The sequence below is a fragment of the Carcharodon carcharias genome, chromosome 13, assembly GCF_017639515.1.
Source record: "Carcharodon carcharias isolate sCarCar2 chromosome 13, sCarCar2.pri, whole genome shotgun sequence".
NCBI lineage: Eukaryota > Metazoa > Chordata > Chondrichthyes > Lamniformes > Lamnidae > Carcharodon > Carcharodon carcharias.
The window spans coordinates 24,542,765-24,565,740 of NC_054479.1; the positions used below are offsets into that span (position 1 = coordinate 24,542,765).

Sequence of the window (22,976 nt, forward strand, 5' to 3'; positions counted from 1 at the left end):
AAGAGTTTAACCACTTGAGATTTGAAAGCTTTGAATGGATTTCATAAGTGAGAGATTTTTTCACTATTAAGTGTATATGAGTGAAAGCTGTATTAGACTGTTAGAATTTTTTTCAGCTCCACAATGCTCCTGAGGTGTGCCTCTGGTGGATGCTGGGTGAGTGGCTATGGAGGGGACATTGGGGTGATGAGAGGTCATGGAAGTTGGGTGAGGGGGTGTGAAGCGTGAGGTTTAAATTGCCTAACAGCTTCTAAAACAAGTGAGATGATGTCCCAGGCAACTGAGGTAGGCCATCTAACCACTCCGCCTTGGCACTCATCTGCCCCTGTGGCCACCTAGGATCAGCTACCAGGGTTGGCAGCCCTGACTCCATGCCGCCTCCCCAGAGTGAAAATTATGTCTAACGGAGCTCTTACAAGCAAGGCGGTCTGCTAAGGCGGGAAATTTCCTGACTCGAGCTGCCCGCCTCGGTAGTGAAAAACCAGCCATTAATATCAGGTCTCTGTCAAGTCAGCTAGGTAGCAGCAGGGCACCAGGGAGATGAAAATTAGATAAGGTCCCTCTCCCTGATCATTATCCACTGAGACCTGAAGGAAAGTATAGGTACTTCAGGCGAGGCATTATCAAACTCAACCTCAACAACTCCCACCAAGTGCTGGCTTCCAGCCTGCACACTCTGTCTAGACTCGCACCTTTTGGGAAGGGTCCCAAAGGATGAAGAGAAAAAAAATTGAACAAAGTTGTGTACATCTATGTACCAATTAAAGGACACGAGTGAAGTTAAACTGCCTTTGTAAAAAGCCAGCTGTAGCATAAAGCTCCTTAAAGGAACATTTTCTAATGAAGGAGTTCTAAAAGTGAGAGGAGATCCTGAACATATTAAATTTGTCAAGTTCTCTGATTTCACAGAAGTGGAATGCCTTGTAACCACTACCTACTGCAAAATCCTGAAAAGTTGCTATTAGCAAATCAACAGCAATGCTAAAGCTTCTTCGCCAGTAATTAGGAATATAACTCAATAAATTATCTCATCTTAAAACCGTGAAATCTTTCTAAAATCTAAGCAGTAACAAATATATAAAAATAGTTCATGGTGCTGTTGATAGAGTGAGCTAATTTTATGTCACTCATAACAAGGATTGCATAGCCAACTTATTTGGGATGTTTGTTCATTATGTGTCACATCAAGTAGACTTGACAATGCCTAACCCCTAGCACAATGCCTTTTTTTTCTTTATTCAAAACTTTGTTCCGTGAAAGAATTGTTTGCAATAGTTTCAGCTACACTTCTGGAATATCTTCCTTCTTGGTACTTTGTCCTAACAGCTGTGCTTCAAGCATGAATCTAGATGGCGAATGCTGGCAGGCCGTTTTAACCAGCTCTTCCATGTTCTCAAAATCCACACACGTACATTTCTAACATTATTGGTTAACGATTAGTACGGGAGTAATTTTTGTCAATTCTGAATTGCTTCAGTGAGCTGTGAACTCTTTATAGATTCTTGTAAGGAGTAGCAAGTAGAAAGACTTCAATGCTCCTGGAATTAAGGGGGTTATAAGGACACTGAAACAGCACTAAATGGAATACAACACTATTACAATCATTTCCTGATGTCCTGGTGAAATGCAATAGTGCACCGAGGCAACTAAGTCCTGTCCCACATCAGTTTGTGATGTCAGTGAGCTAGCTGCAGACGATTGCTTATTAGCGCTGGTAATGTGGAGGTGGCAACAATCTGTATTCCTGTCCCTTCATCTCCAAATAGCAAACCCATGCATTCTGCGAGAAAGGATTCTGAAGGGAAACAAAGTTGAGACGACAAACTGGTGGAGAGACTTCATTTATGATTCACAAGATGAGCAAGCTACTGGCAAATACATAGTTGTGAGAGTTAAACCTGGAAGTTATGCTGTGTAACATTATTTGAACACTTAAACTATCATAAAGTAATTTCCACACTGTGTTTTAGTGATCGGTGATGGTTTCAACAGTATTTAAGTGGTGATACCAGATGTAATTGGTGCACTAAATTAATAGAGATACGTAGTGATAGTTAAAAGCTCCTACATTCCTTCTAGCTTTCTGCCCTCTTCGCTCATCCTTTTGGTTAAGTGGAGTGCTGAGATATTCCAAACTTGCTATGACTAGAGTGTGGTCAAATACAAGGCTCCTCCATGAATCATCAAATGGAGACCATAGGGAGTGAGGGGAGATCAGATATCAAGTCGTCCCGTGTCACTTTCACACATCAGGCAGCTGACTAGAGCAGCATATGGCGGAGCTGGAGCAGGTCTGCAAGCTGTTTCACGGCTAGGGATAAAATAAAAAAAATTACTTAGCAAAAATAACTATTTCAAATCCCGCACCTAAAAATCTCAACCGTCTGCTTCCCTTTAATATCTCCTTTATACAGCTGGCTTCATTACTCTCAATCAACCTAATTAAACAAATGTGTGTTTGATGCAAGTTAACAATGTTGTGCCAGACTTTTCCTGCTTGGTGCCTCTTTCTGTGTATATTTATTTAAGCTTTACTGTTTGGTGACTGCTGATTCAATTTACTGCACTTGTATATCACCTATGCATGAATCTAAAGCTTGTTGTTTTTCTTTCTCCTAATCTTCTCTTTGAAGGCTGTTAAAAATATGGTTGGAATGGTAAGTGCACCAAACTGGATTGATCTAGTTAAAACATTGGATGTTGCAGTGAACTATGTTAGCTCTTTGATCCGTAGAGATTTCTTCCTGATTGTCCTGTTTTTGCATTTTACCCTTTGAAAGTCACATTCTTTATGCTGCTCAAATGTATTATAGAAACCTCTATTCAGTAACAAATCTTTGTTTTCTATTATTTCCCCTCTCCTCCCTCCTGCTACAGATTTTAGTTACCTTCATTCCTATTTTAAGTATTATCAACCCAGGCTCCTTTCCCTGTCAGTCTGCCAGTGAGATGACAAACAGCATCTCTCTGGTCCTTTACAGTCACTCTCTCACCGGTTACTGCATGGTATTTAAGAGCACATTCCATCCCCCACTCAGCTTCCTCTTTAGAGAAGCCCCACTCTATTTCCCGTTATACCTTCTTCCTTCCCCTCCATCAACAGTGCAGCTTTGTACTATCTATCAGCATAAGCTGACACTCTACAATTCCATGGTCCACAGTACTGGTATCCCAGTGAACCAGACCCCTAGCTGAGCCCCACTCTGCACCAACTTTACTAGCTCTTCCTTCAGTGAAACACATTTATCTGAAATAAAAGGAGAAAATGCTGGAAATACTCACCATGTCCGGCATCATTTGTGGAAATAGAGTTACAATTTTCTGGTCTGTGACTTTTCATCAGAACACATTTCTCTGTTAGTGGGAAAAATAAAACGCTGGAAACACATAGGTGATCGTCAGCAAAGGAGATAAGTTAATATTCCGAGTACAAACTCTTTGCCAATTCTGAAGATGGATCTGAAACATTAACCTCTTTTTTTTTTATGGGTACTGGTGGACCTGGTCTGTATTTCCAGCAATTTCTATATTCTTTTTAGCCCTACCTTAGGTTATGTCTACTTGATGCAGCCCTAAACCTAAATAATTTTTAACTCTTAAATTAACAGGTACTGATTTGGTACTAGCTCTCCCCATCCAGCTTTTTAGCACAATAAAGATTAATGCAAAGTAGAAAACTGTGGATGCTGGAAATCTGAAACAAAAACAGAAAATGTTGGAAGTATCCAGCAGGCTTGGCAGCATCAATAGAGAGAGAAACAGAGTCAGGTCGATGACCTTTTGTCAGAACTGGAAAAAGTTAGAAATGTGATAAGGAGCAAGGCGGGTGGGGAAATAAAAGGATTAATGAGCCTAGCGCACCTGTTTCTCAAAGCTTAATGCCCTCCCCTGAGACGGGTTTGGAGGTGGGGTGGCATTTAATTGGGCAGGAGGGTGCCGGGTGAGGACCCTGCCACCTTTCCACTTCTGACCCTATTAAGCTCGGGATGGAAAGGCTCATGCACAGCTTTCCCACCCTGCTACCAATTTAGACAATTAAGTGGGACATTAATGCCCACTTAACGGCCTCATCCTACCATCAATGGTATTTAATCATTGGGCATGCCAGTTGCCATACAAGAAGCCTGTAAAGTAAACCCTGTCATGTTTGCTTGTGGTCTCCTCGGGGGGAGGACGAGCCCACTGTGAGGCACCCTCTCTGCAATTGTTTCCGAACCCCTTCCACCCTCATCTGCGACTCCCACCCTGCAACCTCTATCCCTCACTCACCCGTGGCTTGTAGTCCCTCGTTGACCCTGGGTCTCTAGTGGGTGCATTGCTGGCAGGTACCATTGGCTCTGCTGATGCTGGGTGCAGTGGACAGCTGCCAGTGTCTAATTTACCAACAGCTCTTGGGGGGTGAGGTTCCTGAGCTCTGGGGTCCTTAATCTCGGGAAGACTCGCTGTTGGCTGGTTAAGTGCCTAATTGGCACTTAATATGGTGGGGGCCTGCCCCTAAGGAGGTGGTGTCCTAGCCAGCTCTGCAGCTGACGGGTGAGACCCTGTCACCTGGATTAAATTCAGCCTCTTGTTCCTAACGTCAGAACTTGATGGCCATATGCAACAACAGGGTGCATGATTAAACTAGTTTATGAGGAGAGGAAGTGCTTTCTGAGAGTTATATTTTCTGCGCTCTCTCTCTTTCTCTCTCTCTGTGATACATATCACATGTTGACTAATGGATAAAATCGTAGAAAATTTACAACACAGGAGGAGGCCATTCATCCCATGATGTCTCTGCTGTTCACCAAGGAGCTAACCAATTAATCCCATCTTTCTGTACTTGGTCAGTAGCCCTGCTGGTCATGGGTCTTCAAGGAGACATCCCAAGTATGTTTTAAATGTGGTGAGAGTTTTGCCTCTACCATCCTTTCGGGCAGTGAGTTCCAGGTTCCTATTAATCTCTGGCTGAAAAAGTGTTTCTTCGTCTCCTCTCTAATCCTTCTACCAATTACACTTAAATCCATGTCCCCTGGCTTTTGACCTCTCTGCTAGAGTAAATAGATTGTCCATATTTACTCTACCTAGGCCCCTCATAATTTCATACACCTCAATAAAGTTACCTTTTGTTCCAAGGAAAACAACCCAAACCTATCCAATCTTTCCTCATAGCTAAAATTTTCCAGTCCTGGCAATAACCTGGAAAATCTCCTGTTCGCCCTCTCCAGTGCAATCATATCTTTCCTGTAATGTTTTTCCCAGAAATATATGCAATACTTGAGCCAGTCTAACCAATGTTATTTACATTTCTAGCATAACCTCCCTGCTGTTATATTCTATGCTTCAGCTAAGAAAAGAAGGAATGCCATATGCCTTCTTACCACCTTACTGCCCTGTCCCTCTACCTATAACAATATATTGATGTGCACTCTAAGATCTCTCTGTTCTTGCACACTGCTCGGTATCCTCCCATTTACTGTATTCCCTTTTTGCATCTTCCGAGATGCATTAGTTCACACTTCTCTGGATTAGATTCCATTTTCAACTCTCATGTGCAGCTGAGCAAACCATATTTATCTCCCTGCAGTCTAAAGCTTTCCTCCTCACTGTTAATCACATGGCTAATTTTAGTACATCTGCAAGCTTATCATGCCCCCGACATTTGTGTCTAACTCATTAATATAAACAGCAAAAAGTAGGGAACTGGGTACTGAACTCTGCAAAACCCATTGGTAGCAACCTTTGGTCACAACAACACCTATTTCCCTTTGCTTCCTGCAACCAAGCCAGTTTTGGATCGAAGTTGCCACTCTCCCTCTGCTCCCAAGGACTTTTACTTTTTTGTCCAGCCTCTCATTTGGGAACTTGTTTAAAGTAGTCATAAAATCCATGTAGACTGCATTGTCCTTATCAACCAGGCAATAGATAAATCACAGCACCGTATAGGTACACATAGGGTAGCATATAATGTAGGTGGTGGAGGTGTCACCTATCATCTGGAGAACCAGCTATAGCCCTGCGTCACCTACTTTCAGGAAGGCCTGTTGCATTAAGTGCCAATCAGGCAATCAACTGGGCCATGGCGGACCTTCCCCGGGATCAAGGACCCAAGAGATGGAAATGCTGCCCCCAACGAGAGCTGCTGACCAATCGGAAGCCAGCAGTTGTGCATTGCTGAGCAGCACCACTGTGCTTTCTACCATTAATGCACCCACCCGAGGCCCAGGATCATCGATGAACTGAGGCCACGGGTGAGTGATGGTGGAGGGTGGGCAGGAGGTTGGCAGGTGCATGGCTTTCAGTGAACCCCGCATTTCCCGGTGCCTAGTCCCTCGATCAGGCAGTGAGTGTCTTTGAACAAGGGACCCTCGCAGGGAGCAGCAAGTAACCTTGACAGGGTTTGCTTTTCCTGCACCCCGTATGGCGAGTCCCATGGTTGCCACTGGGTGAATACTAGTGGCAGCGCAATTAAGCCCTTAAGTGGGCATTAATTTCCCATTTAAGGACCTCAATTGACAGGAGGGCGGGATGGCCGCCCACAAGCTTACCAAACCTAATCGGGGCAGAGGCAGGAATGCATCATCTCACCCATCACCCTCCCCACCTGATTAAGTGCCGTAACTGCCACCAAACTCATCACAGGGGAGGGCATTAAGTTCTGCCCTTAGTGTGCGTTGATATGGTTCAACCTCAGGACTAAAACTCATTTAGTAATTAATGTCATGAGATCATTTAAATGAGTACATCTGAAATAGGGAATAAACTGCAGAGGATTTAAGAAAACGATACAATCCTTTAGTGAATCATACTATAAAAACTTACCTTTTAAAATGTGTCCTTTCTATATTTTTGTGTATGACTGAGAAATTAATTCCCAGTTGCTGTAAATTTTAGCGCCTGACAGAGAGTCCTGAATAATAATTCTGAAATGTGATCTTGCATAACCTTTCTGTACAAGTTGGTTTGAAGAATCTGTCTCAAGAACTTGAGTTTTGATGTCGCTTAGATCAACCAACTGTCCTTCAATCATATCCTCATGCACACGCAGTCAGTAGAGCTCACTTTCAGTGACACCTTTCTTTCTCACACAGGCACATAAAGCTCATTCTTCCTTCCCTCGCTGTCAATCTTTCAGTTATCTTCATCTGTTTCTCACTTTTACTTGCTCCTTTCTCAGTCGTATTTTCTCCTCCTTTCTCTCTGCCTCTGTTCTGCTGTCTTTTTTTTCCTGTTTTTCACTGTTTCATTCAACCGCCTACCACTCTCACATAGCATCATACTCTAGTCATCCCTCAGTTGTCACCAACCATTGTTTTTTCTTATCCTTGTGCTCACCCTTCCCTGAATTATTTTACAAGTTTATTCCTTATAGCGGGCTGGCAATGCCTGTCCGTATTACTACCAGTAGAGGGAGCGCAGGTATAATAAAGCTGACATTGATTTCTTGTTCTTCCTGATGAGCGATCTGCCTATTTCAGGCAAGTCACAAATATAAATGAGCAGAGCAATAACCAGTGGAGCCCTCAGGAATCAAGCTTCTATTTAATTTTTTCACAAGTTTGTAAGGCCAGGAGCTCAAATCCTATTGTCATCAAAACCTTTAAAAATTACAATCTCATCCCATAAATTTGTTTGTGTTACTTGTCTTCAGTGACGCCTTCCCTGTCTGACAGATGTGGATTTTGTTCAACTGATCCTTTCCGATAGACACCAAGGAATTATTTATTTCCCTTGCTCCCCAGCTCTGTTTTATTTGTGCTCCATTTTGTAGTTCTGTTTGTTAAACTGCACATATTTTCAAGCAGGGAGATCTGTCTTCTATACAACTCACTGCAGCTGCAATCAACTTGACTGTGACTGCTCAGCACTTACATTAATCCCCCTATAGCCCCTGGAATACAGGGGCAATTATATCTTTCTCTATAAAATGCTGAAATTAATGAAATCTCAATTTTCTTTTACCAATTTCTCCCAGATGTCTCCCCAGATATTGCCTCTCCTCCACTGCTGAGGGAGGGCACTAACCCCTTTATTTATGTACAATTCCTTGGATACCTTGCCCAAGTGATAATTCTTTCTGAATCTAGATAGTGAATGTTGATAGACTATTAGGGCAATCACAGATGACCCCAATCTGACATACAGTATTCGTGCACATAGGCTTTCTAGCACACGTCATTGGATAATGATTAGAAATGGAAATCCTGATTTTTTTTTCCCTCCCTGCCCATAGGCACAGAGGCTAATTATAGAGCCCTTAACTGCTACCAGAATGAACTCAGTGAAAGTCAGGGACTGGAGTGCTAGGTCTGTGTGAATCAATTGCAATCAGAGCTTTTACCCTCTAAAATCAGTGGAGCTATTTGCAGTTTTCTAAATTTGGAAATTACCTTGTGTTCCTTACTGTGATGGCCATCTAAGTTAGTGGTGCTGATTGGCAAAAGCTCCGTCATCTGCAATTAAGCCCTAGTTGCTTGAAGCTGAGTTCGGAGACCATGCTCACCGTAACAGCCCTTTTCTACAACAGCAACGTTAAAATGGCAGATGCTTTGTCTTTCAGAGAAGACATCATCCCAGAATTGGGCCATATGTTTCAGTGGGCAGAAAAGATTCCATCGGACTAATGGTCAAGAGTAAATAGCAACCCAGCACCTCAAAACATACAGCTTCTTCTCCACACCACCTCTTACCTCACCCTCCATGGAAACTCAGTTTTGGATATAAGTGACAGGTGCATTCATTGGATATTTGAGATTCTGACTAAACACAGGTGAAAGTGTGAACGGCATCTAAACCACATGTCAGAGTCATAGAAAAAAAAGGGCAGAATTTCACGTCTTGCGGGCAGGCACGTGCCTGACAGGATCGGGTGAAAAATTGCACGAGAAGACGTTGGGCGAGCGCCCCAATGTCATCCCGCGCTCGTGCCCATTAAGCCCGTTAATGACGCAATTGTCTCCGATTTTTCCTGGCCCGTCCAACCTTATGGTTGGCGGACGGGCGAATTTGGCCAGGCAGACTTTGCATTTTTTACCAAACCTCACCCAAGGGCGGGATGAGGTTTCCGTTATTTAATAAAATAAAAATCCGTGGACAGCATTTTCATCACTTCTGTGTTCAGGTGTCTGATTGTGATGTTTGGACATTTTTTTTTCCTAATTTTCAAAACTTTATTTCATGGTTTTTCCGGGCTGCAGCTCTCTGTCTCTGGGGAGCTTCCACTCAGCACTCGCCAGCACCCGTGGAAACGTCATCGCCCACTCCTCCTCCCAGCCCCACCCTGGCAGCGCTGAGCTTTTCAGCGCACGTTTCACATCGGTCAGCCAGTGCGAAATCGCAGTAGGCGGCCGATCGCTGTCGGTGGTCTGTTTCCTGACCGCTCCTGGGCCTGCCTGCCGAGCTGAAAATTCAGGCCAAAGTCTAATTTGGCATCCTTGTTTGCCACTGGATGTTAGCGGCACCTATATATTGAAAACATGGTAAAGACAGCTAGGAGCTGAACAGTTTCAGAATCCTTTGGTGCTGGTATATAAAAAGTTAGTACTTTCTGAGAAAGGTGATGTTAAACAATGTCACGCCATGAACATCTACTGTATTTTACAATCTCATGCTCTGGTTTCTGCCAAGTCTCTGACTGCCGCAGTTCATCTGCAGTCAACGAAGCCTGCACACACTCTTGACATACTCATGTGGCAATGAAGGGCATCAGGACTGTGGTCTGTCATGTGACACAGCGAATACAGAAGGCACATACTCAACTTTTTGAGGGCCTGTCAAGAAATGCATTTTAATGCTAGATTTATACCATGACAAGTGCAAATCACTCTCAAATTGGGTGGTGTAACTGCATAATTAGATCTAAAGGCAATTTTCAATATTTTATTTGACCATGTACCCTCCAGGACAGAATTTAGTCCATGCCGGGCTGGCTCGGTCGGGAAGATGTCTGCCGTCTGCAATCGAGGCCGGACCGCAATTTCACTCTAGCAGGCCCAGCATGAAATGCAAGTGGCAGCGCTCAGAGCTGCCTGTGTAGGGGGAGCGGGGCGAGCGTGAATTTCACACATATGCATGAGTGCATGCTTCATAATCTCCCTGAGGCACAGAGCTGCCTGAGGGAGATGAAACTTTTTTCAAAAAAAAAAGATTTGAAGAACGTAATAAAACATTTCCCTTCATGTGTTTGTAACATGAGCAGGGACATGTTATGAATTAAATTTTAAAACTTTTATTTTTATTTTGCTTTTGGAAACCTCATCCCACCTGTGGATGAGGTTTCCAAAAAAATGCAAAGGCTGTTTGGCCTTTTTGCCTCTCCGCCAAACGTTAGGTTGGACAGGCAGTGAAAAATTTAAGTTAATTGGTTCTTCAATGGCCTTAACAGGCCTTATAATTGTAAGCGGGTGCACTGCCAACTCTGGTGCGCTCCTGCCGGCCGAACTATTGTGCGACTGCACGTTGACATCGGCACGCTCGGCCGACACCAAAGCATGTCATTTCATGCTCGAGCAGGTCGGGTACCGCTTGCCCGCCGAGCTAAAAATTTTGTCCCAGGAGTGGAATTCAATATGGGTGGAAATACAAAACATGGGGTACAACATTAGTTACCCATTGCACACCCTGCACAATATTCAGCTCCATTGACTTCAATAGAATTGAACATTAGACATATCCTATAATGTTTGCAGAATGCCAGTCCACCTATTTTGTATCCCCACTCATGTCCAGTTTTTACCTCCAGCATCTTTAAAAAATATTTCCTCCTCTAGAAATTATTTAATATTTGGATTAAACTCACTGAAGTTTAAATTAGGTTCCTTTAGCACAATAAGAGCGGAAAAACACTCATTTTGCTGTGTAATTCAACTGAAAATGAAAACCACAAAGGTGTTTCTGTTACCATTCTTGGCCATCACGCTTATATAGTTTTATTGAAAACAGCACCTGAGTTTATTACTGGCATCAGTATTTGAATAAATCAATGATAAAATTATGTACTGCTGAGCATTGATGAGCACGTTGTCTGCTACCTGCTTAATGCAGCGTTATACTGTAAACTGGGAGATGTGTCTGAAGTCTTTTGTGACAAACTGAAAGGAGCCAATTGCAAAGAAGCCAGAGGCTGGGGTGACTTTGGCAGCCACTGACAAAGAATACCTCCCAGTCCTGCAAGCAGTAGGTCCTGCTGCAGAGGCCTGAAATGGCCTGCCTAGAGAATGCTGTCTTTTGAGACATTATACAAGAAACTGACTCTTGGCTTGCACATGCTGTGTGCTGAGAATGGCCTCCTATTAGCAACCCTCCTTACTTGCTGTCTTCTGATTCCCACAACTGGTGTTGGTGCTGATTGCTGATGTGGCTACTACTGCTCCTCCTCCTACACCTGTTTCTCCATCCAGAAGAAACTAGCTGTAATTGCACCCATGACAGGCACAGAAAGCTTACTGAGGATGATAAGGTAGCAAACTAAAGTAGCAAACTAGTAAACTGGAAACTGGAAATGCTCCTGGACAACTGGATAGTAAAAAGATCCTATAATCTACTGACCTGTAGCTGAGTGCTCCTTCGTACACAGTTTCAATAGCTCTGAAGCAACAGTTCCGTCAGGTTTTACTGGCAGTTCAGGCACTGGGCATCATTTCTCCAATTATTAGTCAAGCAGTATCCAGCCCTAATTGTGTCACAGGACCCTGATTTAAATCTATACCTGAGCTCCCACCTCATTATGATGAGCAGCTCACCTAAAAATGCCACAATTAAAATGGTGGCAGAGAACTCCCCAGTTTCGTCCTAAAATTCCAATTTACATATGCGAAGGGCCCACAGCCTGACTCAGGTGGGCACTCCAGACACAGAAGTGAGGTGATAATTCATACCCTACCATTTTTGAGGCAATACTGATCTTTCTTCATCAGGCAGGAAGCTTCAAATTCTCCCCCATAGTAACAGTCTCTGTCAGTAAAACCTTTAGTTTCTTGGTACATTTGGTGGATGGTAAATGCTGAGCTGCACAAATCCCAGAGAGAAACTTGAAACAAACTATTGCAATTTGTACAATATGAGGAGCGGTTTTGAAATCAGGAAATAATGTCCCTGACTACTTATGATGATTTTATAGTAAACATTTACTAAAAGAACAAAGAAAAAATACAAAGCATAATTACACTTAAACACACAAATGGCTTCACACAGTAAATAGTACTTCAAAAAAGTTCCACAAATCTTAACTTAACAACCCTCAGAGCTAATCTTCCACTTTTCTGTTCAGCAACTATCCTCATAGATTTTAGAATTTATACAAGCCCAGTAATTTTTACCACGCGGTGCTTTTTCCTTGGGGTGTCCTCTGAGGCTGGCAGCAACTGCTTCTTTTATTCTGGCCTTGTCCACACTGTCTTCTGGGAGTTCTGATCAGTTACCCTGCTGTCTTCTGGGAGATCTAAGCAGCTACCCCCTCACATAGGCTTCAGTATTTCCTTAAATGCATTCCTTCCCTTTGATCTCTCTATTATCTCAACCAGTCTCATCAGAATTGCTTTCCTCCCAGAATTGATTATATTGTTCTTCAGCTCTTAGACTTGTAAAAACAAACTTACCCTATCTTTACCTTATTTCCTTGCACCTTTTTACAACCTGCATATACCCGCTTTGAACTAAAACAAATCTATTCAAAACTATTCTTGTTGTTGCTTTATGTAAAACCCTGATAGAGGTTCCTTTTGATTCACTAACATATCAAAACCACTGCTAACTTTAGACCCTTGCAGTCACTCTAGCTCTGTATCCAATTACCATATCTACAACCCCAACAGCCTAAATTCCAGTACATAAGAAAATATGCCAGGGTTATTACCAGAAGCAAAATATTACAATTTCTTGTTTTCTTTCGCTTAGAACCTCCTCCTTTTCTATGCTAATTTCTTTAATTATATCATAGTCCTTCTGCCTGATTTCCATACCCATGTCATCCCTCTCACTTGTGAACACCGACACAAAGTATTCATTTAGAATCCTATATACGTCTTCTGTCTCCACACACAAATTACCACTATGATCCTTAATGGGCCCTACTTTTTCCGAGTTATCCTTTTACCCTTAATGTACTTGTAAAATAATTTTGGATTTTCCTTTATTTCACCTGCCAATGTTTTTTCATGCCCCTTTTTTGCTCTCTTAATTTACTTTTTAAGTTCCCCGCTATACATTCTATACTCCTCTAGGGTTCCCGCTGTTTTGAGCCCTTGGTATCTGCCATAATCCTCCCGTTTTCTCTTTATCCAATCCTGTATAACCCTCGACATCCAGAGTTCCCTGGATTTGTTGGTCCCACCCTTTGTCTTTACTGGAATATGTTGGCCCTGTACTCTCCCTATTTCCTTCTTGAAAGAGTCTCACTGTTCTGATGCAGATTTACCTAAAAGTAGCCGCACCCAGTCTACTCTGGCCAAATTATATCTGATCTTATTAAAATCGGCCTTCCCCCAATTTACAACTCTGATTTCTGGTCCATCCTTGTCCTTTTCCATAACAACCTTGAATCTAACGGAGTTATGATCACTATCTGCAAAATGCTCCTCCACTGATACCTCTACCACTTGCCTGGCTTCATTCCCTAAACTAAGCCCAGGATCACCCTCTCTCTTGTAGGGCTTTCTACGTACTGGCTTAAAAAACTCCCCTGGATGCATTTTAAGAATTCTGCTCCCTCTAAACCTATCACACTATGACTAACCCAGTTAATGTTGGGGAAGTTGAAATCCCCCACTATTACTACTATTATTTTTACACTTCTCTGAAATTTGCCTACATATCTGTTCTTCTATTTCTCTCTGACTGTTTGGGGGCCTATAGTACACTCCCAGCAATGTGATTGCTCCTTTTCTGTTGTCAAGTTCTATCCATATGGCTTCATTTGAGGAGCCTTCCAAGATGTCACCCCTCTTTACTGCTGTAATTGATTCCTTGATCAAAATTGTGATACATCCTCCTCTTTTACCTCATTCCCTGTCTCGCCTGAAGACCCTATACCCTGGAATATTGAGCTGCCAATCCTGCCCCTCTCTTAACCATGTCTCTGTGACAGCAATGACATCATACTTCCATGTGTTAATTTGTGCCCTCAACTCATCTGGCTTATTTGTCAGACTCCTTGGATTAAAATAAATACCATCCAACCTTGCCAAACTCCCTTGTGGCTTAACTGGCCTATAATTTCTATGCCTTCCGGACTCACTTGCTCTCTCTTCTAATTTTGGCTGTGCACCTCCCCCTGCTGAACCTCCTCTCAGGATCCCATCCCCCTGCTAAGTTAGTTTAAACCCTCCCCAACAGCACTACCAAACCTCCCTGCAAGGGATGTTGGTCCCATTCCGGTTCAGGTGTAACCCATTCACCTTGTGTAGGTCCCACCACCCTCAGAAATGGTCCCAATGTCCTAGAAATCTAAAGCCTCCCTCCTGCACCATCTCTCCAGCCACGCATTCATCTGGACTAACCTCTTATTTCTATAATCACTAGCACATGGCACTGGAAGTAATCCAGAGATTACTACTGTTGAGGTCTTGTTTTTTAATCTGCTTCCTAGCTCCCTAAATTCTGTTTGTAGAACCTCATTCCTCTTCCTACCTATGTCTTTAGTACCAGTACGTACCATGACCTCTGTTTGCCCTCCACGTTTAGAATGCTCTGCAGCCGTTCAGTGACATCCTTGACCCTGGCACCAGGGAGGCAACATACCATCCTGGAATCATGTCGACCACCGCAGAAACGCTTGTCCTTTCCCCTTAGAATCGAGTCTCCTACCACTATTGCTCTTCCCCTCTTTTTCCTACCCCCCCCCCCACCCGTGCAGCTGAGCCACTCACAGTGCCATGAGTGTGGCTGTATTCCCCAGAGGAACCGTCACTCTCACCATCTTCCAACAAAGAAAAATGGTTCTTGAGCGAGATGCCCCCTGGGGATTTCCTGACTACCTGCCTGACACCTTTCTTCTGACTGTTGGTCACTCATTCCCTCTCTGTCTGCACTTCTGTGAGCTGTGGGGTGACCACGTCTAAAAATGTGCTATCCACAAAACTCTCAGCCTCGCGGATGCCCCTCAGTGCCCCCAGCTGCCTCTCAAGCTCCGAAACACAGAGCTCAAGTAGCTGCAGCTGTGGCACTTCCTGTACACGTGGCCGATCAGAGTGTGAGGAGCGTCTAGGACTTCCCACCTGTTGCAGGCTATACATAACATGAGACTGAGGTGCCCTGCCATGCCTTTGGTCGAAATAAAACCCCTTATTTTAAGTTAAGTACAGCAAAAAAAGTTAAATTATTTATGTACTTAAAATAAAAACTGGAACTCTTACCTTTCCTTAGCTTAATCTATTTTAAAATGGAGAAAAAACTGGAGAAAAACACTTATCCACTACTCACCAATCAGCTCTCACCATTGTGCTGATGTCACTGTTTGAAGCTTCTCCACACTCGCGCTGATTTTGATCTATCCACCGCACTGTCACGCTGTCTTGTGATGTTACTCTTGTTATTTTCAACAAGAACTGACTGCAGGACAGTCTTCCCAAACTGCTACACCGCGATGCTGACTACAGGACACTCTTCCCCAACCTTGCCAAACTTCCCTGACTTGCCAACCTTACAATATTTTTAAAAGATCCTCCTTCGCTTCCTATTTTCTTTTGTTGTTCATAATTTATAAATGTGATCCCTCGTGCTTACATTCTGTAAAGAGCAGAAAAGCTTACTTGAATTCAATTTGCCCAGACCTTTCATTATGCGAAATGCTTCTCTCAGTTTTCTCTCTTCAAAAGAGAAAAAACCAGGAAGAGGAGACGCTTGTCCCCGGCAGAAAAAAATAAACTGTCACGCCTATGAGGGCACCTCAAAGTGGAGGTACCCTTGCATTTCCCTTGTTACCTCAGTAGTGAGCACCTCTTTCAGTGGCGCAGCAGAGCTGCCGGCCCTCTGATTGGGCCAGCAGCGTGGAAGGCCCACCCTCCCATCTTCCCTAATTAACCAGCTCTAGATCGTCTCGTCCTGGCAATATCATGAGGGAAGTCTGGCCTGCCGCCCGAGGGTGCTGGCCACCTGAAAATCTCCCCAACATAGGGCCTTCACCCCCTGTGAAAATTCCATGCATAGAAATGAAAACGGCATGCAGTATTCCAGAAATGGCCTCATTAAGGCCTTATAGTGTTTTAAAGTGACCTCTCTAGATTTATATGTTAAGCCTCTTTCTATACTTTCCAACATTCTGTTTGTTTTATTTGTACCTGGGAAGAGTGTGCTAAACATTTTGGTGAACTGTCTACTAAAACACTAAGCTTTTCTCTGGCTCCAATATCTCAAATTTATTTCCGTTTAGCGCATAATACACTATAATTTTCCCCCGTCTTGTGTAATTCTCCCTAGAATGTTATTTTTTAAATTTTTTCTCTCTGTTTTATTTTCACAGCTCCATCAAGTCCTTGTTCAGCTTCAGACCGGAGAGAAAGAACAAGATTTTTCTTCAGCTCCTATTCAGGTGTCCATAAGTGTGCAGCTCTGGCGACTGCCTGGGTGTCACGAGTTCCTGGCAGCATTAGGTATGATGTGGTTGATGCAAAAGAGTCCTTTGGTGGTGAATCATTTTATGGAGATATGCATTACTTATTCCCTCAGTTTCCAAACATTGTCAGCTTCGTTCTCTCACCTCCTGCTTTGTGACCTTGAAGCTCCTTTCTTTCCCCTCCCAAAGTTGTATTGTTCAAGTTTAATCTTTTTTTAGGCTAATGTTGAGTTTATTGGTTTTTTTGTTTTAATCATCACTTGTTCAATTGTTAAACTTACAGTCTAACGTAATACCGTCTGTACAGATCTCTTGGCTAAAAGCAAAATACTGCAGATGCTGGAGATCTGAAACAAAACAGAAAATGCTGGAAAACCTCAGCAGGTCTAACAGCATCTGTGGAGAGAGGAACAGAGTTAACATTTTGGGTCCGTATGACTCTTCTTCAGAACAATTGGGGTATTACAGTTGGCCCCTTTGCCTTGAACTAGGAAGGGGAAAAAATCAGCTTTCCAGCAACATGGCTAAGGAGTATAATGGGCTTGGCAATGATGCTCCCACAGTCTAATGACCTGCCAACACATTCTGCCACATTTTCAGAACAGGAAAGGAGAAAATGAGAAAGGAAGATACATTAATTTAATCCATCTTGCCATACAGTGAATAACTTTTAAAAACATTTTCATCCCTGAAATGACAACAGCACTTGTTCTAACGATAGAGCCATGTCAGATGAGTCTGGGGTTTAAAATGGAATACTTCTTAACTTTTTCTTTTTAAAAATAAAATGAAATTAATTGCTTTAAATAGACATCAAAATGACACTGGCTGCCTCTTTAATTCAGAGAAAGATGGGAAAGTTGAAAATACTTTCACCGTTTTAAAATTGCCTTTTAAATGAGCGGGTGACTAGCAGTCAGGCCTGGTTGATTACTCTTCTGTTCTAAATTATTAGAACCATTATGTTAAAGTGACTTTGAAAAAATTATCTTCCATGCAGTCACCTTCCTGGGAGCAGCACATTTATACTGTTTAATTTGCTGTTCTTTAGAATGCATTGTATTGAAATATCAGTTCTGCAGAAAATCCAAATTCACAAGGAAGTTATTTGAATAGATCATTTCTAAATAAACTTATCAGATCCCGAATCACTCCTGACAGGACAGGAAATTGCTTTTGTCATCCTTCACTTTTCTTCACTGGCACATTTTCCTCTTATCAGTGACACAAGCAAAGGCTAGTTAACCGTCAGGTTTCCAGGGTGGGCTCCTGAATCTAAATTAGGACCAAATTATGTCTTGCTTCCTTTGGTTTGAGCACCGTGTACATTATAACAGCAATAAAGGAACGAAAGCTTAATGTTTTAATAAGAAAAAATACACATTTCAAGTTTGATATAGGGACGGCAGGTTATTGTCCTTAGTTGGCAACCTTAGCTTCATTTGCTTTTAGTAGGAAAACAAATCAATGCGAGTTGATTGATAATTATACGTTTTATTTCTCAGAGTTCTAGAGCCTGATTTCTGTGAAGTCGGGAAGATTTCAATGACCTATAAAAATGGCAGGCAGGACCCAGATGCAGAAGTTCTGCCCCCATTTCTGCCAAATCTAATTTTTGCTGGCAGGAGGGAGAGGGCGGGAAACCTGAACTCAGCAGGGCATTTGAACTTAGTGCTGAGTATAAACAAGACCCCATTTTCAACCCCTTGTTCCAAGGGCGTTAACCCACAGTGTGGGAGTCACGAATATATGAAGTAGATGTAAGCGCTCTTGAAGGCCAGATAAGGTCTGTTTAAATGTCATGGCCTGAATTTTTAAAAATCCCCCTGCTCTTTAAACTTGAAAAAAAAGTCTTAAACTGCCAATGAGAGTTAACAGAAAGCACCATCTGTTGGACTGCTTTGATTGAATCTGAAGTAGTTAGAAAAAAAAATTATCATATGTCCAGGCAGTTTCAATAGGCTTCTTTTTTTACCTTTCCCAAGGGCAATTATTATTATGTCAAATGCTTGGCTGAGTTTCAAAAGCTACAATTATTTCAGCAGGGGTTCTGAGTTCATAGTTTGATTGACAGTCTAAAGAAGCTATTAAAGGATTAGCTTTCTTTGATATGGAGTCTGCACAGATGTTTGTCTTGTTAGAGATTGAAACTTGAGATTTTAAAGCTTTGAATGAATTTCATGAATGGCAGTTTTTTCAGTATCAATATGCATGAATGAAAGCTGTATAAAGATTCTTAGAAGTTTTCTTTTTCATTTCCTGAGGTCTGTCCATGGTGGATATTGGGTGAGTGGCTGTGGAAGTGGCATGGAGGTATGAAGAGCTGTGGGGCTATGGAAATGGCATGGGGGGGTTGGGGGGGAGCCATGGGGGATATGAGGAGGCATGGGGGAGGGGTAGGATGATGAAGGGGTGTGAAGGATGAGGGCAGGGGGCCTAACAGCTTCTAAAACCAGTGGAGCAAAGTCTGCCTTGGCGCCCTGGTGGTCAGCGAGGATCTGCTTCTAGGGTCAGCCGGCCTGAACGAATCCCACCCCTGCCTCCCCAGAGTGAAAGTTGGAATTAACAGGACCCTTTACAACTGGTGAGTCTGTCGAGTCAGGAAATTTCCTGACTCAAGCAGACCACCTTGGTAGCGAAAAACCACCCCTTAATGTTGTTGCAATTAATGGGCTGCTGGTCTGCCTAAAGAATCTGGCATCCAGAGACTTGTGTGTTCTTTTTTTTCTCCACGCCCCTCTTTGCCCCTCCCGTCTGCTTTTCTTCCCCCTACAAACACTTGGGTCGGAATTTTCCAGCCTGCCCCCCTCCGCAGCAGTGCCAGCGAGCCGTTGAAATGTCCGTTCATATCAGTAGGACTGGAAGATCCTGCTGCTGTGAAGGGCTGGAAAATTCCAGCCTTCCTGTTGCTACATGTTACAAATATAGATCTCTGTAGATACTACTCATGTTTAATTCAAGGATTGATTTTCACTAACATCACTGTCGCACAGTACGGCCTTTTGGTAATATGTAGAGATTATGTGAGAAAATGCTCGTATGAAAATACCCCAACAATATGTTTGTGCGGACTCCTTCTTTCATCACTAAATTTCATAATAATCGTTACTAGTCTGTTTGCAAAATGACTCACAGCCCATGTTATGTGATGTTGTGTTTTAGAAAAACACAAGAAAATTGAAAATTGAAAAGCCCATTCATCCCCATCGTATGCTGATGCTCCCTTTATAGCAATCACCACCATTTTTAACATCCACATTGTTTTCGACTCTACTGTCATGTCTGACGCTTTATACGTTTATCATTCCTTGAAAAGGAAGTTCTTCATAATATGTATTTTAAATTTAATCTCCACTATTTTCCATTTGTCCCCTGATCCTAATTTCCTGGTTATCCTTCAAGTAATGTGTGCTTACCTTGGCCAGAATTTTTACCTCGTCGGGCGGGAGTGCGCCCGACCCGAATGAGCGTGAAATGACACGCGGTGACATTGGGTGAGCCTCGCGCATTCTCATGATGTTTCAGTCGACGGGTGCACGTGGGAGTTGGAAGCATGCCCGCCCAGAATTAACTGCCTTATAAGACCTTTAAAGTACCAATGAAATGTAATTTTTCGTTGCCTGTCCAACCTTACAGTTGGCGGGGAGGTGAAAAGGCCAAGTGGCCTTTGCACTTTTTAGGAAACCTCATCCATGGGTGGGATGAGGTTTCCAACAGCAATTAAATATAAAATAAAAATTTTAATTCTTCATTAATAATATGTCCCTGCTCATGTGACAGAGTCACATGAGCAGGGACATTTTTTTTTAACTTTTTTACATTCTTTATTTATGAATTTTTTATATCTTCATCTCCCTGAGGCAGCTCTGTGCATCAGGGAGCTTTTCCTGCAAGCACTTGCGCATGTGTGTGAAGTTCCTTGCTTGCCCTCCTCCTCCACCCTGGTAGCGCTGAGTGCTGCAGTGCGGGTTTCATGCTGGATGGGCCTTAATTGGCCCGCCAGTGTGAAATCGCAGTCCAGCCCTGATCGCGGGCAGTGGTCGGCTTCCCGTCCACTCCCACACACCCCTGCCGAGCCCGCCCGACAAAGGCAAAATCCTGGCCCTTAACTACATCATAGATAGAATTTTACAGTCCCCCATCAGCAGGTTTGCAGGCGAGGGGGGCATATAAAATTCCCCAGGTGGCCTACCCACCTGGCCCCAACCTGTCTTCAATTTTACAGGTGATGGACAAAGCCTAGGGGGGCCTGCATGCCCTCACCTCAGTTGAAGCCCTTAAGTAGCTAATTATTGGTCACTGAAGGACTGTTTCCCTCCCAGCTGAAATTTTTTGGCCAGCGTGAGGAGTTCAGGAAAGGGGGGATGCCCAGCAGATCACCCTGCTTGGATCTCGACCGGGAAAGGGGGTGGTCTCCATCACTGCCCCCAATTCCAGATCAGGCGCCTCCTCCCCAATGTTTGCCCACCAGGTACTCCCTGCCTGCTTGGCCTTGCCATCACAACCACCACTCTCCCCTGATCCCTTGGCCTTCCCCTCCCATCCCATCCCTGCAGTGAGACCCCTACTTGGTCCTGTGGACTCCTGCAATTAGACTGGTGGGACTGCTTGCAGTCCTAGTAATGGCCATTGCTCCCGGTAGTGTTGCTCGCACAACAGAGCTGCCAGTCAGTCAGATGGCTGGCAACTCCCTTGGTGGGACTTCCTCCCCAATGTGGAGCAATGCAACCGGCATTGGAGGGGACCTGCTCCCCGCTGACTCTTTGGGTGACGGGCAGGCAAACCTACCATCCAAAAATTCCTGCCCCTTGTGATTTACCTCAAATTTGGCCACCTTAACTATGATATTTTCCAAGCTGTAGTGATTGAGTTTCCCAGTTCTTTCCTTAAAAGTTTAATATCTCTTCCTACACTGTGCATTCACCTCCTACTGTGATTTCCCCCCCCCGGTAAGCAATGTCCCAGCTGCAAAACTTTGGGGAAAAATCTTTGTTTCATGTTTTTGATCCAAATCAAACAATTCCCCTTGCGTTGCCCATCCTCTATTTGCCATTTTGTGGAGCAGGTCAGAAGAGGGCCTGTTGTACAGGTGGTTAGAGATTACAGTACCCTCGTGCTACTGTGGACCACAATGTATAGAGCTCAGGCACTAGCCCACTGTACTGTGAGCTCTGTGTTACTGACACAGAATTCAGTGCATCTGTATACAGTGGTGTTTTCTAACACACACCTGTATAAGTCACTATATTTTAGAAGCTGAGGTGCCCTTAGATTTTGATGTGCCTTATAATTAGCTATTGAGCCTCGGGGAACCTGCTTTCTTCCTTTGCTCTGAATTGTGTTTGGTAATCCATCAGTTAAACAGCTTACAAATAGTCTGAGAAGGAACAATTATGATTAAATTTGAATGTTCTGAGTCAGACATAAGCAAGATGTATTGTTAACCTTTTTGAAGAATTTGCCCAGTGGGTCCCAGTAGAATCATTTTCTGCCAGCCCTGTTCCCCTGATTACATTAAATGCCTATCACAGCCAATAGAAAGCTTCCTGCTTTTCTTCTCAACTATCTAGAATAAATGACAGCAAAAGTAAATAGATATTCGATTGTGCCTCTTTGAATATTAAACAGCTGCTGCAGATGCACTATGAGAGCAAGTGTTCGGCAACAAATCTTTTAAAAATTCTATTCAGTAAAATGATTGGTTAAGGTTTTTTTTTAGGCAATATCAGCAGTGAACAGGTTAGATGGAAGACTGTGTTCTGAGAGGGATGGGTAATGTAATGGATTGCACAGTCATCTTTCACTTCAAATCCAAGCCAGAAAGATGAAATGGAGTTCTCTGTCCAGTAACTGTCCTACAAGAATGAGTTTGGATAGCACCAACCTGGAATCGAGTGGGCCACTGGTAAATTAGCAATTTTGCTGAGCTTGGTTCCAGGGGCAAATATTCACATCAACTACTTATTATTGGCATTACTTACAGCAATTATACTTTCTGGTGTTAACAATACAGAGCAATTTAAGCACAACTCTGCCTTACCAAGAGGATAATGAATTGAGCATTTACATGACATAATAATGCTGTCATTGTAAAACATCCAGTTTACTGTAAGCACCACCAATGGAGATCCTCTAGTTTCTAATCAAAATTCCTTTTTTTTTGCCTATTTTGGTTCAGGAAAATATTGGTTAAGGTTAACTATTTGACGTTTCCAGGGTAGTGAATGGAAATGAGTTATTCGCTATGGTAAAAAGGAGCAAATACTGGGGGGGAGATGTTAAGAATTAGCAATTAGAAGAACGAAGAGAAGCCAGATGGAATCTTTTTATCTGAAGGACAATAGGGTTTCAGAATGAAGCAGACAGTATAAATGCATGCAAGAAATCATTTAGATTGATTCTGGGTGGGGATGGGGCGTGGGGCAGGGGGTGGAGATTGGGTTTTCTA

The 22,976-nt window shown here is 43.1% G+C and overlaps 1 protein-coding gene across 2 annotated transcripts in view; it reads left to right on the top strand.

The window, feature by feature from the left end:
• The window catches only part of ttc28 (tetratricopeptide repeat domain 28), a 775,554-nt gene that overhangs the window by 738,067 nt on the left and 14,511 nt on the right, over nucleotides 1-22,976 (top strand). For both annotated transcript variants that reach the window (XM_041202994.1, XM_041202995.1), the window contains exon 20: nucleotides 16,436-16,565. In XM_041202994.1, the coding sequence (XP_041058928.1) occupies nucleotides 16,436-16,565 (130 nt within the window). The remainder of the gene's footprint in view (nucleotides 1-16,435; nucleotides 16,566-22,976) is intronic.